Below are 15,249 nucleotides of genomic sequence, written 5' to 3' on the forward strand. Positions count from 1 at the left end.
TAGAAAACAAAACCAATAATTAGCTAAAAGCATATGCAAATTAGATATATTCAGCCTCTTCACCACTTAGTGAAATGTTTAATTAAATTTAAGATGAGGAAGCAGAAGTACAGATATTGAGTCTACACTGGCCTTGTGGAGCTTGCATAAAGAAAACACAAATTAACAATGTAGTTAATTGGGAATTGATTTCCTGCATTAGGCAGGAAAATAGTACAAACAACATATTTCCATATTTAATTTGTCTCACATTTTTGGTGAACTTAATAGCATTAACTTTCTTATCTCTAATTCCCTCAGTATTCTTTGAATATAAACTAACTTGGTTAAATGTTCTGATCACAGCATGGCGCAGCATATAGCAGTCTATAAATCAACTGTCATGTTAATTTAAACTCACTGTAAGGCAAGTGTCAGTGGAGAGAGACAGAAAAGAAAAGCATACATCAAAATGAGACAATTTCGGTGGAAATTATGGATAGTCATGTTCCTGGTGGCGAGAGAGAGAGGAGGGCCATAACAGGACCTTGGTGACATCTCCAAACATGTCACCACAGCACATTAGACAGCACAGCCCTGCCCTCAGGACCAAACCACAAGATCAACAAGGGCAAAGCTGTTTTCTCTTTGCCCCAACAGCAACCTGTTGTCCTTTAACGAAGGAGAGTCCTTCCTCGAAAGGTTGAACTGTTTGCAGGTATCGTCTCCAAAGGATCCATCACATCTTCTCATCTGATACAGTCTTTGGATTTAAACCTTTCATCCACTCAACCATGACCGTTTCAGTCCACTCCAACCTCGGGTTTATCCGCTCGCTGAATGTCCTTCTGATATTGACTGGTTTGAGCTTGAGCAGTCCCATCAGGTCTCTTGAGAACCACCACAGGGAATCAGTTGGTAGGGATGTAGGTGATAATCCACTACTTGATGCACAGGACTTTCTGAGCCAGTTTTTGTCCACAATTAACCTCACAGAGCTGAAGCCCCAGCCCAGGCCCCTCGCTGCTCGTAAGGAGCCACCAGATTACATGCTGGAGCTGTACAACCGATTTGCCCATGACCGCACTGCTGTGCCCTCGGCCAACATCGTGCGCAGTTTCAAGAACGAAGGTACAAACTTGTTATTGTTTAGCACCACAAAATGTATATATTGCATAAAAAAACTAAACATTGTTTTGAAAAGATAACAAGTAATCCCCCCAACAATTAGCATTCAAATTACTGGGATCATGTTTGACATTCTAATAATTTAATGATGATTTGGACTACTTTCGACTACTTGATTTATGGAAGTGCTGTAAATCTGGAACTAACCACTGACAATTTATGAGTATTTTGATTCAACCAAACCAAAAACATCTAATATAGTAAATTTGTATTTCATACATGGGTACATTTTAATATATAACACAGTTTAACTTTTGACACCTTTATTGATTTTTTGATTTCAGATTCCTCCCCTTACAGTACAACGGCCAGGGGCGTAAGGATACATCCCTTGCTCTTCAACATCTCAATGCGCCACCATGAGCACATAACAATAGCTGAGCTTCACCTTTTCACCCTGATCCGTAAGGCCCAAACACCACATGCTGGCACCGACTGCAAGGTGACCATCTACAAAATACATGAGGGTGTTGTTTGGACAAAAGAGGTGGAGAAAGAAATGACAAGGAGGGATAAAGAGGAGGTGGTGGAGATGGAGCATTTGGAGGAACTGGTGACAAAGCATATCCATGCCAAAGATAACAGCTGGGTGTCGTTTGACCTGACTCATGTGGTTACACTCTGGCAGAAGTCAGGGTGTGCAACTCACAGGCTGGAGGTTCATATTGCAGGTCTGGGGTCAGAGGAGGAAGGGGCCACACAAGAGGTCACAGAGGAAGGAGGGAGATTGGTGGAGATTGATGTCAACAGGAGCTTGAAGGGGAAACACAATGCAGTGATGATTGTATTCTCAGATGATCCGAGCAGAGACCACAAACAGGATAAACAAGAGCTCAACCAGATGATTGAACATGAGAATGACCTTCATGAAAACATGGGCCGGAGCCAACAAGCTTTCTGGGGACACGTTAATCACAACACTGGCCGTGCTAACCAGGATGAGTTGGACAAACAGTCTCTCGTGCAACTGCAGTCCAACCTTATCTATGACACCCCCCCCCGAATCCGTCGCAATGTTAAGAGCGAGCCGTGCAAGAGGACCCCACTTTTTGTGGATTTTAAAGACATTGGCTGGGATACGTGGATCATCCAGCCTCTGGGCTATGAGGCATATGAGTGCAACGGTGTGTGCAACCCACCTATGACCTCCGAGGTCTCGCCTACCAAACATGCCATAGTACAGACACTGCTGAGCGTTAAGAGTCCAGAGAGGGCATCGCGTGCCTGCTGTGTACCAACTAAGCTGGAGCCGATCTCACTCCTTTATCATGATAACGGGGTGATCACTTTCAACCACAAGTATGAGGGAATGGTGGTGGCAGAGTGTGGCTGTAGATAGTCCTGGAAGTGATGCTATTACACAGAGATTCTGAGACTGTGCGCTAATGGAGATAAAGAAATGATAATCATCTCATAAAACATCCATCTATCCATCTACCTATCTATCTATCTATCTATCTATCTATCTATCTATCTATCTATCTATCATCTCTTCTCATGTGCTTGTTTCCACAGTATCTAAGATCTCACATAGTGGTGTGTAAAAACACGAGTCTAGACTTAATTGTAAATTAGGGATAGACACAAATCAGTGCTACATGATGTAAATTTGTAATTGTATAAACGTCGGTCAGTTGTTATTTAATTAGTATAGAATATTTAAAGCTTTCAAAGTACCGCTGCATGTTTGTATTTTAGAATGTTTTTGGTTAAGTTCCAAATTTCATTGTAAATGATAGTAACGGGCCGTATTTTTTCACATATAGCATCAGTCCCATCCGACATTAGCAGGCAAAAGAAGAAGAGAAAAGAAAGTTCTGATAGCAAATGTCTGAACATCCTGGTAGAGATTTCTCTTTAACTTGTTTTAGATGAAGTGAGCACCATGTCATTAGGGGCTAGTAAAAAGGTTAAATACAACAGCACTGATATCAGTTACAATAACAACCTAATGAATAAATGAAAATGTATTTGAGATCTATTTATGTACAAAAGATGTACCCTAGTTGCAAATTTTCAAGGTACAGAATCTGACCAAAGTGAAGTTTAGGCTTGGGTTATTGTACAGAGTGTACAGAGTGTACTAAATAACCTTTCACACACCCTATTGCAAAATGTAAATGTATTGTTGCTAACTTTCCTCACAGACCTTCTTCAAAACTGTATTTTTTCATCTACATTTTGTTAAATAATTCCTAATGCAGAAGTTCAGAAGCCCCAGCATATCCAAATGGAACTGTATAAATCTACAATTTAGGATAGGCCATCAGATTACAATAATTTGCACTACTGATAGTATGGCGTATGATTTTTAAATATGAGAATGTGCTTAAATTAAACTGTAATAGAATCATCTTGCCAAAATGCTTTATAAGTAGACATAAATGCTGCAGATTTGTAAATGGTATCATTTGTTTCTGTGCCCTAAGGCATGTTGGAACCACTGAACTGATTTAAAATTCTGTTCTTATTTGCTTGCCAAACTTGCAGAAAATATATTTTCGGTGGCTTTTGACCAGGAGAGGATTTTCACGGTGTCTTGGAGCTCTTCAGGGCTTCTTGTCTGAAAAATGTCCAATTTCTCATACCTAACATTGCTGTCAGCTGCTGTGAAATCATTCTTTACACCCCAGCCATTCATATGATAATTTTGGTTCTCAAGCCAACATTAATGTTATTATGGCTGTTAAAAAATAAAATATCTGAAAACAAATATATTCACTGAGCAATTTCTGATCTCTTGTACACCCTGTTTCATGGTCAGGTAATCACAGCATTCCCAACCTAACAACCTTAATCCCCATCCCTCTAGCATCACATGCCTGGCGGGCCTCTCTTTACCCGCTTCCATGCCATAGTGATAACGAGGTGTCAGAGCCTGGAGTCTTGTAGGCCGTCACTCAGGATGAGACGCCACTCCAAGTGGCAGCATTTGTGAGAAGGTGGTGTCAGATTCCTGGTCTCCAACACCAACATGTTCTATTGACAACCCTGCCACCAGGTTGCTTGGTGCCCTCTGAACCCACCCACTTCCTTTTTCTGACATGGGCATGCTGACGCCCTTATCCAGGCCAAAGCAACAGTACAAATGGAAAAAATACATGTCACATCATCACCTAGCTTCTGCTGTTAACAGTCGGAAGCAGATAACATTAGTGGAATAACACTGTGGAACTTTCTAACTTAATAGGATCCACACTCAGCACACGTAGGCCAAGTGTGCAGGGCAGAGATATCGACAGTGGCAGTAAACAAATTGATTTCCCAGTGTGGAGCTTATTTAAAACTAGAACAAAACTTTAATGTGTAGAAAATATTCCTAAACACAACAATGCGCAATGACTTCTTTGTTCACAATAGCTTGTTGCAGTTTTAGTTTGGGGACTGCACAACATTGTTAATATTTTTTTAATGTTTTTATGGCAAAGCTGCTAGAAAGGCAGAATGTAGGAGCAACTTTAGGCTGGAGAAACATGATGCACTCTCTGGGAGGGTGGTGGTGGGGTGTTTAATTACAAGTAATTAAAGTAAAAACGAACCTCTATTGCCTCAATTTTGTTTTTGTTAAAATTGACACATTGTTCCTGCAATTACATTTTTGTGTGGGAAAACAGCTTGGATACAGAGACAGAAATGCTGTCCTGCACATGGCCAGCTTTCTGATGTCAAAGTTTTTTATTCAATTTTTTTTCTATGTGAAACAGTTTAAAGACACTTCCCTGCTGTCCAAAACCATTTTGAACACCCTCTGTTTAGCATAAGAAGGACAAACTGAAGGATTTTAAGTAAATTTGGTCCCCCTTATTGCTTTTTTGGAAATAGCCCATATCAATTCAAATGATAACTTTCACGCTTCATCAGACAGCTCTTAGAGGATTGGTCTAAAGTAGCTACTAGGTAGGTTTGTCTCCCCTGATTTCATAAAATGTATGTCCTGATTTGATTTTCTGTTTATTTTGTCAGCTTGAACACTATTCACTGTTTATGTGTTCTTGTTGGTTCATTACATCATTGGCTCTGTTGCTATTAAAGAGGTGGTATTATGCTTTTTTGCTTTCCCCCTCTCCTTTATTGAGTTATATATATCTTTTTTGTGCATGTAATAGGTTTGCAAAGTGAAAAAGCCCAAAGTCCACCCCAAAGGGAGTTCCCATCTCCCACAGAAAACTCTGCTCGGAACTGCCTGAAAACAGCTCGTTTGTAGTCCAGCCGCTTCCGTTTCATTCCTGTGACGACACAGGGATGAAAGCTCATTGCGCCTCATATAACGCTCGCCAAGCGGCTACTCTGACACGCCCTCAAAAACAGCTGCTGCACACACCTCTCTTCTCCCTTCCAAACACTAGCTACCCTCCAGGTAGTCAATGTACATAATGTTGTTACTGTGATGTAGAGACAGAGCTAAGTTATAACTTAATGGATGAAAAATACTTTTGTTACAGATAACTCACCACTCTGAAACTCTTGCTCCAGTCCATGTTGCCAAGCTGGTCGGCAACATGTAGCCTATAGCTGAACCGAAGCTGTTTACCGGCTTCTCACTGACCCCCCCCTTCTCTGCTTCTGCCCCCTTCTCCACAGCTAAAACGAAGCCTTCAACACAAAAGAGGAGCTGCAGCAACGTGCAGTGTTTTTTTTTAAATAAAACATGTAAACCCCAAATAGGATTTTGAACCTGAAAATGAGCATAATATGACCTCTTTAATGACATTTACTATTTGGGTTATTATGTCTTTAAAGGCAGAGGTTAAGTTTACCATAATGACAAATATTTTCGCTGCTTAAGAAAAGTTACATAAAATAACATTTATTTCAAAAGCTGCTTTTTCATAATGTATCGTGTCCTTAAGGTCTACATGGTCTGGCAAAGGTATCTACGACAATATCAACAACACATTTGAGCAGATTGATGTGATGGCAGCTTTGTTCATCACTCTTTAGCAACAAAGATAGTGTTGTTGAGGCCAACTTAAAATCATACAACACATGGTCAATCTCAGAGGGAGATTTGGACAGGGGGCTGTTTTCTTTAATTTCACACAATATTATAACCACAAGTGGGAGACTTGATATTACAGTAAAATATATCATCACATGATGATATTAAGGTGAATGTAATTTGCACTAAAAAAATCTAGAAGACATTACTGGCATGTACCCAGAAAATTTAAAATTGTATTATAACCAACTTATTTATATGGTGACGACCCTTTGGTGACAAGTTAAGACTAATTTGGACATGACAATAAAGATGATTAAATATTCTAAAATGGTACTTTCTAAGTCATTTATAATTACACACAATGCTCATAATCAGTAGGTTAGTTCGAGCTCCCCACACGTTGGGGTTTTGTTACACAACCTCTCTTGTGTCACTTCTGACTCCCCTTGTAATCACTGTGTATCCCTGCTGCCAATTTACTGTAATTTCACAACAGTATACATTTTTATCAGTGGAAAATGGCAGGAGACATTAACGAGATTGTATGCCATTAGCTGTCTTTTTGTATTTCTGTAATTTTCTCACCTGATTGTGTGAGTCTTTTTTAAAGATATCAGTACAGAATAACATGACACAAGTTAGAGACCAAGTTCAACATGTCATTGTCATGGTCATATTAACTTAACCCACCTGGTAAAGTTCACAGCAGAACACATTGCAGCTTTCAGTCCCAGAAACCAAACAGAGGAGAAATAAGTAGATTTTGGATTCAGGAACCATCCACAAAACAGTGTCTCAAAATGAGGTATTAGTATGGCCAGCCTTAAGGCGCTTATCTCTTCAGTTGATACTGTACTTTACTAGTGCTTATCATGCAAACCAATGATACCTGATACACAGTCACCCTGGGATGCTTGGGGCACCTGGGGGTCTGGGGCCATTGTTTATTGGAATTTAGACATTTTGATAGTTTGACTACATACTTGACTGGTTAATACTGAATCGAACCATGCTTCATTTGAAAGTTTGAATGAATTGGGAGTGTTAAACCAGCACATAGGCTTCGTTTTCAGGTAGAATGGAACATCTGGTGCTGTGCACCCTCAAATTAGCATACATGTAACGTAACGTAATCCCTGAACATAGACAAATATTTAAAAAAAATTAACTGGCTCATGATAGTAAAACAGCTATTTCTCGTTCTAAAATAGCTCTCTTGTGTGGCATATTGGCATGGGGTTACAAACAGTAGGTGTAGCAAACAGCCGCACCACGCCTGTCACATTTAACGCGTGCATCCTGAAGCGTGGTGGGTGGAGAGGATTTTGTTTTGTTTATTTTCGTGTGTTGTCAGCTAATATTATATATATACACATTATATAGTTTTAGTGTAGTAAGGCGAACAGATAAACAACTGCACGCTATGGTAATGTGACATGGTAACATTTCTTGGGGGTAACGTTAACGCATTTGTGCAATCACAGAAGGTTAACGTTAGCGAGCTAGCGTGTAGTTAATGAAGGTCTTTTACCGTTAGCTCTTAGCGTATGAGCTAGCAAGCTAGCCAAAACAATAATATCGCACGCTAGTTAACGCTAACTTTAGCTATCGTATCAAATTTTTGGTTGCTGGAGCCACTCACTTATCACCTTTTACCACTTGGACAAACGCTATTCTCTTGCGCGGAGAAATCACTGCAAGTCTACAAATCAGTGTGTGTATGATTTAGGTAACGTTGTTAGGAGACGAATGCTTTCTAAACTAGCGCTGGCTAACGGCAACTACCCGTGATAGCTAACGCCACTCAATATTAGCTGGGCAGTGTTGCTAACGTAATGCTCGTTTACAATTGCACTTTTACTAAACATACGTATTCATTTCAGTAGTCGTGAGTAATAACTGAGCGGTGTAAACGTCAGGTTGGGTCGCAAACTACTGATACATTGATAGGAAGGATAAGTTAACGTTAACATTACCTGTGTTTACTAACGCTAGCTCTGGTACTCATCATGGCTAACGTTAGCTAAGCTAAGTTGTGTTTGCTGTTAAAATACTCTTAAAAAGCAATCTTATGTTCACTTAATCTTAATCGTGATATAGTACAACAACTCCAAATAATGAGAAAACGCAGCTTTCGTTGACATTGCCTTTCAGACAGGACATAACTGCCATGTTTGCAGATGATGATCAGTGAGTTTCTGCATGAATTAATGTGAGCTTTTATGCAGTGGTTGTTCCGCTTAAAGCATAACTTTCCGTTGTCTTACACGACTAACTAAGATGGGCGTATTCACTGAGTATTAAATAAAAGATAAACAACCTAAAATAGTTAAAGGTTTTAAAAGTTGCCGAAAATTATGTTGTTCACCAACTGGACAGTGACGGAAGTGTTATTTTACTGTGTGAACATGATGTTAAATCAGAGTTAAACACAGATTGTACATTGAGTGCTATTTTATGTGATGCAATGTGAAATTTGGTTGGCATACTCCTCTGGACTCTCAGCCATAATACACTGGTCTTTCTGTTTTAGGTTGCTAAGCTTGGGCAGTGTTGGATCAACAGTACTTTCACCTTGACACTGATACAACTGTAAAGCCTCCCCAAGGTTAAAACCTAAGGAGCAAGATGTCAATCACAAACACCCCCACAAGTAATGATGCCTGCCTGAGCATTGTGCATAGCCTGATGTGCCACCGCCAGGGAGGAGAGAGCGAAAGCTTTGCTAAGCGAGCTATTGAAAGTCTTGTCAAGAAGCTGAAGGAGAAGAAAGATGAGCTGGATTCCCTGATCACAGCCATCACTACGAATGGAGCTCATCCTAGCAAGTGTGTAACCATACAGCGAACTTTGGATGGACGCCTACAGGTATTCTTGTAATTGTAAGAAATAGTGAGATGCCACAGAAACATTACCTATCTCATTAAATGTTTGTCTCTGCTTTAGGTTGCAGGGCGTAAAGGTTTTCCTCATGTTGTCTATGCCCGTCTGTGGCGATGGCCTGATCTACACAAGAATGAATTAAAACACGTGAAATATTGCCAGTATGCCTTTGACCTGAAATGTGACAATGTTTGTGTCAACCCATACCACTACGAGAGGGTTGTCTCTCCAGGCATTGGTAAGTAACTATCACATGTTTGTTAGTCTTGACTAGAGTTTTTTGTCTATTGGTAAATATAGAACAATTCAAAGGAGTATTAATCCACAGTTGAAATGATTACTTTGAATTTTATATCTTAAATACATTGTTCAGATATATATGTATAATTGTCTTAGTATGGAGTCAGGACATCTTTGAGCCTACAGAACTGCCTTGTTGCTCCTTGCCAAGTCTGTGGAGAGATGAATACCATTCCTCCACAAGATATTCTTTAATTTATAGATATAACCTATCACACTAAGTGATAATTGAGTGTTATGATGTAGTGATCTGGTTGAAAGCCCAGATCACAGCCCACGTTCTAATTCTTACTCATAATAATGACCTACATGAACTGATCGATAGATACATATGTTCTTTTTCACATTTTTGCAGACTTATCAGGACTGGCCATTTCAAGTTCAGGTAAGCAGGTGCAAAAGTTTTCCTGTTTGCTTGTTTCTTTGCCAGATTTTGTCAGTCTTACCTATGTCGGTTGCCTCCATGTAGGTCCACTCTTGGTGAAGGATGAGTATGACTATGACAACCAGCAATCTCACTCAAGCTCTGAAAGCCACCTGCAGACTATCCAGCATCCCCCGTCGAGGCCCAGTCCACAGGAGACCTTCAGCAGTCCCGCTCTACTCCCCCCATCAGATGGCAGCAGTTCAGCTTCAACCTCTGCTTTCTCTACTGTCAGTGCTGGACCCTCAAGTGAGACACTACACTGGGACTACACATATATTGCAAAACATAATGGAAAATGCACTCGTGCTGTTTTTTGCCTGTCAGAAGTAATGAATGCAATCAAATAAAAAAAAGCACTTATTTTGCATCATTGTACAAGTACATTTAGGTCATTTAAAACAGCACTATTTATATGGGATTACCTGTCCCCAGCAAAGCAAAAAATTTAATTTGGGCAAATAATGCAATAAACATCTATTTTTAGTATTTAGCTTTAAGAGCTGATACCGGACTGCTACCACACAGACTTCAAGTTGGCACAAATTTGGAAATGCAACTGTTTTCAATTTATCTTTACAGATCCTACCCCCAATTGGAGTAGAAACAACAGCTTCCCCCCTGCGGTGCCTCAACATCAGAATGGGCATCTACAGCATCATCCACCTATGCCTCACACGGGGCATTACTGTGAGTAGATGGAAAACATTTCTGTAAAACTCACATCAAGCCTGGAAATTAGTCCATATCATTTCAGACAATTTACAGATCATTATAATAATGAGCTCTTGTTAATTAGTTATTTAGCTGAACATTGGCTGCTGTGACTGGAGGACATTATTATCATGGAGCTGTTAGTTCACCGCTGATTGACAGGGCAACTCAGATACAGTGTTCACCTCTTTTATTTGATGGAACCTTCCTAAGCGCTATCCATATTAAGAAAATTCACCAGGGAAGGGAATTTAGCAGATTTAAAAGTAGATTTGAACAGTTAAATTTATTTTCTCCAGCAGACTTCCTCATGTTTAGATGTATAATTGCATTACACATTTATGAATATGTAACAAGCTAAAGTAAAATGTGTTACTTTGGCTGAAGTGAAGATAAACTGTAAATGTTAAAGATCACCCCCCACTTCTGGCATTTTATGAAATCTGGTCATTTTTAGTGCCATTGCTGCATTATCTAACACATACATTTTAAGGACTGCTTGCATCTCATGAAGAATTGCCTGTTCCGAATTAATATCAGTATGTTCTTGCAGGGCCTGTTACCAATGAAATTGCATTCCAGCCCCCCATTTCCAATCACCCTGGTGGGTATCAAGCTTCAGACGTACGACAATAAACATATTTAACATAACGTGTGCAACTTATTTCACCTGAGGGTGCTTTTTGTTTGTTCCAGCTCCAGAATACTGGTGCTCTATTGCGTACTTTGAGATGGATGTCCAGGTTGGGGAGACGTTTAAGGTGCCATCCACATGTCCGATAGTGACTGTGGATGGCTACGTGGATCCATCAGGAGGGGATCGCTTCTGCTTGGGACAGCTAAGCAATGTCCACAGGACAGAGAATATAGAGAGAGCCAGGTACTATATCATCATAATTCATTCAAGCATTTCATATTTAATGTGTGTATTAGTGATTCTCAGTAATACAAAGTGTCTGTAGTGTCTCACCTCTCTGACTGTGTTTTACCCGTCTTTTCCTCTCCTTTCTGTCGTTAGGCTCCACATTGGCAAAGGCGTGCAGCTGGAGTGCAAAGGTGAAGGCGATGTCTGGGTGCGCTGTTTGAGTGATCACGCCGTGTTTGTGCAGAGCTATTACCTGGATCGAGAGGCCGGACGCGCCCCTGGAGATGCTGTTCACAAGATCTACCCCAGCGCTTACATCAAGGTGAGACTGCAGTAAGAAAGTCATACAATGAAAAGCAGAAACATTCCCAGTAGGTGTTATGAGACTTGCAAATTTGTATTGACACTGGCTACATTTACATGCACAGCGATAATCCAGTTATAATGTAATTAAGTCTCTAAAGGGAGTAAAGTGGGGCTATTGGAAAAACCAGACTCTTATGTTAATGCTACCATGCTCAGAGTTGGAGTAACCGTAATCACACTAAAAAATGCTGAGGAACCCATCTGTAGTTGTAATACTCAAGGGCTTTTTGACCATCTATACATGTGAAGCAACATATTATAGTTTATGAACTTAGTCGAGGTAACATTAAACCTCCCAATATTAGTAGACAGTCAAATGGTTGAGTGTTCATTCAGTATGTTGTCTTGTCATCAGATCTTAGCGTTTGTCTTGTCCCCTGCCAGGTGTTTGATTTGCGTCAGTGTCACAGGCAGATGCAGCAGCAGGCAGCAACAGCTCAAGCAGCAGCTGCAGCCCAGGCAGCAGCAGTGGCCGGGAACATTCCCGGGCCCGGCTCTGTGGGAGGTATCGCCCCTGCCATAAGTGAGTGTTGTTACTGATGCACTTACCCTTCAACAAGGGTTATTGTTATTACGATAGCTTCTTATCATTGTCTTTAGTGAGCATTTTAAATCTTTCTTATGGGACTAAAATTTACAGCGTTGTGAGCAAAAGTAAAATAGAGCGGCACCAACGGAAGAAAAGCAACCAGCTGTGGTAATTAATGAAAAAGAAAAACAAACAAGCTGGGACACAGGCTACATTTTCTTAATGACTATTAATAGCTATTTAATCAGCAACTAAACTGCACTGACTTTGCTCATTTGAAAGCTATGCTTTAACAGTTTTATGTGCAACTGTGTCATGTAGGAATTCTGGGTCTGGATGTGGTTGAGCCACAAGTTGGCCACGAGTTTCAGAACATTATCGGGGAAAGTTTGCTGATCTTAAAAAGACAAAAGATTTCATAATGTGCTGATTTTTAAATGTATTTATTCACACTTCATTGTGAAGTTAGTCCAAAAATACAGCTGAGGTGGAAGAACTGTGACTGCTATGCACAGCTGCTGTTATCACGTAGTCTCATTTAACCGGAAAGTTGGAGCTAGTATCATTACGTGTGGCCTCATCAGAGTGGGAGATGTGCTTATGGCAGTATAACTTTTTCTGCTTTATTTTACATTTAGCTGTGTGTTTGCTCAGTATATGTTCCATTTTACTGCAAGAGTAACTTAGCTAAAATATCTGTGCAAGCCTTGGCCTATTGTGCCTCATTGATCTAAAAGTTGCTGCTTGTAATTCCCCTGTAGGTTTGTCTGCTGCTGCAGGCATTGGGGTTGATGACCTGCGCAGGCTGTGCATCCTGCGGATGAGTTTCGTGAAGGGCTGGGGGCCCGACTACCCACGGCAAAGCATTAAAGAGACACCCTGCTGGATTGAGATCCATTTACACCGAGCTCTACAGCTACTGGATGAAGTTCTTCACACCATGCCCATAGCTGACCCTCAACCTCTTGACTGAGTTAAAAGACATGAACTGTACAATTAAAAAGATTGTACTTCTAGCAGACCACTCCACCTATGGGACTGGAGTGCCTGCAAGGAGGACTGCAACGACAGGGATGCTGAGTTTGAGTGTAGAAAAACGTACACAAAGGCTGGCAGTATATTCCAAACACACTGCTTTCAAATCCAGTGCTGCGAGATGTTGCCAGTATACTAAGTGAGACTCCTGGTGTGTAAGTTCAGTGACTTCTAAACAACAACTGAAGAAACATGTGAATCGTAGTACTCTGGACACTCGCTAAAAGATGCGCATGAAAAGGGAAGAAGGTATTCTGACATTGTTTACCAATTGGAATTGCAACAGCATGAAGTGAACAAGGCTGTCTCTCAAATCGCTGATATGAATTAAAGAACGTGTCCACACCGAGATTAAAAAGATGTAATAAACCTATCAATTATTTAAGTAGCCTTAGTGCTATACAAAGAATTCATACTCCGCTACTCTTTTTTCCATATTTAAGACTTACAGAGCCCCCATATCTGACTGACAAAATTATTTTTTTGAATTGTTTAGCAAGGAGGCAAACTATTAGACTTAATCCAGAGAACAATGTGGTTTCTTGTGTTGGATGCAAACCTTTTATTTACCGTGTCTAAACATACTAAAAGTGATTCCAGTTGGAGTATACTGCTGGCCCAGTCCTCCTTTATTGGCTCTCCGGTGCTTTATGGCTTCATGTAATGGGTTTTTTTCCCCTCACAGATAAGGACATTTATGTAAAATGTTATTCATTACTGATGTTTTTGTAAGATGTAGTCTTAAATATTTTTCAATGCTGACGATCCTTGTTTGACATTTTTTGACTGAATAGTTGTTTTTAACGACGTAAGGAGCAATTGAAGCACCCATATTAGTGGACCTCGGCTTCTCTGTCAACACCATAAACCTGTTACATTATTCTGTCACCAGTCGAGGCTGTAATTACATTGAGAGGTGATGTTTTCTACTGATTTTTTATAAAATCCCAAATATTAATTGAAATTATAAAATATTTTCAAAAGAAAAGCTTATTGTAACACATCTGTGTAATATTATTTGTAGTTATTTTTTTATTAGATGCCCACATAGTGTCCATTAGCACTTTTATTAATTTGTAATATTTTGTCTTGTTTCATAGTCTCGTGTGGTTACTTGTTGTATCCATATAATCTCTTAGCATAGTGGAAAAGTTTTACTTGCTAATGACTTTGGTGAGAGCCATGAAAAATGTGCTTCAGAGTGTCTGCCCAAAATCTGTATTTTCAGTAAGAAACACTCACCGACTACAGGATTGAAAGGTGAATTTACCATTCTGGCAAAATGATGACTGCTTGGAACATATTGACTTGTGGTTAATTTGAAACCTTGTCTGTGTACGATGACACCGACGTTAAACAACCACCTTTCAAACCTACAGCCAGATAAATCCGTCTGTATTTGTTGTATACTGTTTTTAAAGTCTGTGGCGACATTCCTGTGCTGGCACACACCGGTAGTGATGTTTTTAAAGCCAGCCAGCAGCAATTGATTTGCCAGCAACTCAGTATGGCAGAGCCTATATGTCGTAAGCACGTGTCAACAGTGTTGTGTAATTACACTGCAGGTTTAATGTAACACAGCTGAGAAAAGAAAACAAGAAATTAACTGTGAGAGGAAGTTTAAGCCATATTGATGCCAAATATGAAAAGACAAACGGTTATCAGATTGCAGTCATCTCAGTGTTAAGTCGCTTGTAAAAGCTTGGTTTTAATGATCAACTGAATGATTTTAGTTTTTGCTCTGCACTATTGATTTAACAATATTTTAGTATTTGGAGCTCTGTTTACCTATAGCTATTGCAGTATTTTATACTCTTTTACTACCTTTACAGCGATGAACCACTTGGGTCATAATTGAAAATAATTTAAGAAAATAAAAACGCTGTACAATTTTCAGGAAATGCAAGGTCATGCTCATCTTAACATTGTGTCATACATTCTGAATGCATACGGAGTTTGAATGATATTGGTGTTTATATGTATGAATATGGTTGAATAAAATCTAATGGGCTAACACGTCGATT

At 39.9% G+C, this 15,249-nt stretch overlaps 2 protein-coding genes across 6 annotated transcripts; both read left to right on the top strand.

Moving 5' to 3' along the window:
- The first annotated feature begins 91 nt into the window (after nucleotides 1-91).
- On the top strand, nucleotides 92-3,853 carry LOC119914107 (bone morphogenetic protein 10-like). Its single transcript, XM_038733133.1, has 2 exons — nucleotides 92-1,110; nucleotides 1,452-3,853. Exons 1-2 carry the CDS (start codon nucleotides 774-776, stop codon nucleotides 2,504-2,506), a joined length of 1,392 nt encoding a protein of 463 aa, XP_038589061.1. The 5' UTR covers nucleotides 92-773; the 3' UTR covers nucleotides 2,507-3,853.
- Nucleotides 3,854-7,284: 3,431 nt separating this feature from the next.
- smad4a (SMAD family member 4a) lies at nucleotides 7,285-15,247 on the top strand. 5 transcript variants are annotated; one of them, XM_038733609.1, is made up of 11 exons: nucleotides 7,285-7,418; nucleotides 8,643-8,977; nucleotides 9,056-9,230; nucleotides 9,648-9,677; nucleotides 9,762-9,965; nucleotides 10,299-10,406; nucleotides 10,984-11,034; nucleotides 11,127-11,310; nucleotides 11,449-11,617; nucleotides 12,046-12,184; nucleotides 12,952-15,247. In XM_038733609.1, exons 2-11 carry the CDS (start codon nucleotides 8,738-8,740, stop codon nucleotides 13,161-13,163), a joined length of 1,512 nt encoding a protein of 503 aa, XP_038589537.1. In that variant the 5' UTR covers nucleotides 7,285-7,418; nucleotides 8,643-8,737; the 3' UTR covers nucleotides 13,164-15,247. The 5 variants fall into 5 exon arrangements, with proteins under 5 accessions (XP_038589537.1, XP_038589536.1, XP_038589538.1 ...); XM_038733608.1 differs by having other exon boundaries at nucleotides 7,408-7,535; XM_038733610.1 differs by lacking the exon at nucleotides 7,285-7,418 and adding an exon at nucleotides 7,612-7,838.
- Nucleotides 15,248-15,249: the final 2 nt, after the last annotated feature.

Source organism: Micropterus salmoides, unplaced genomic scaffold, assembly GCF_014851395.1.
Source record: "Micropterus salmoides isolate LMB-PRFRI ecotype aquatic unplaced genomic scaffold, ASM1485139v1 Ms_hic_scaffold_20, whole genome shotgun sequence".
Taxonomy (NCBI): Eukaryota; Metazoa; Chordata; class Actinopteri; order Centrarchiformes; family Centrarchidae; genus Micropterus; species Micropterus salmoides.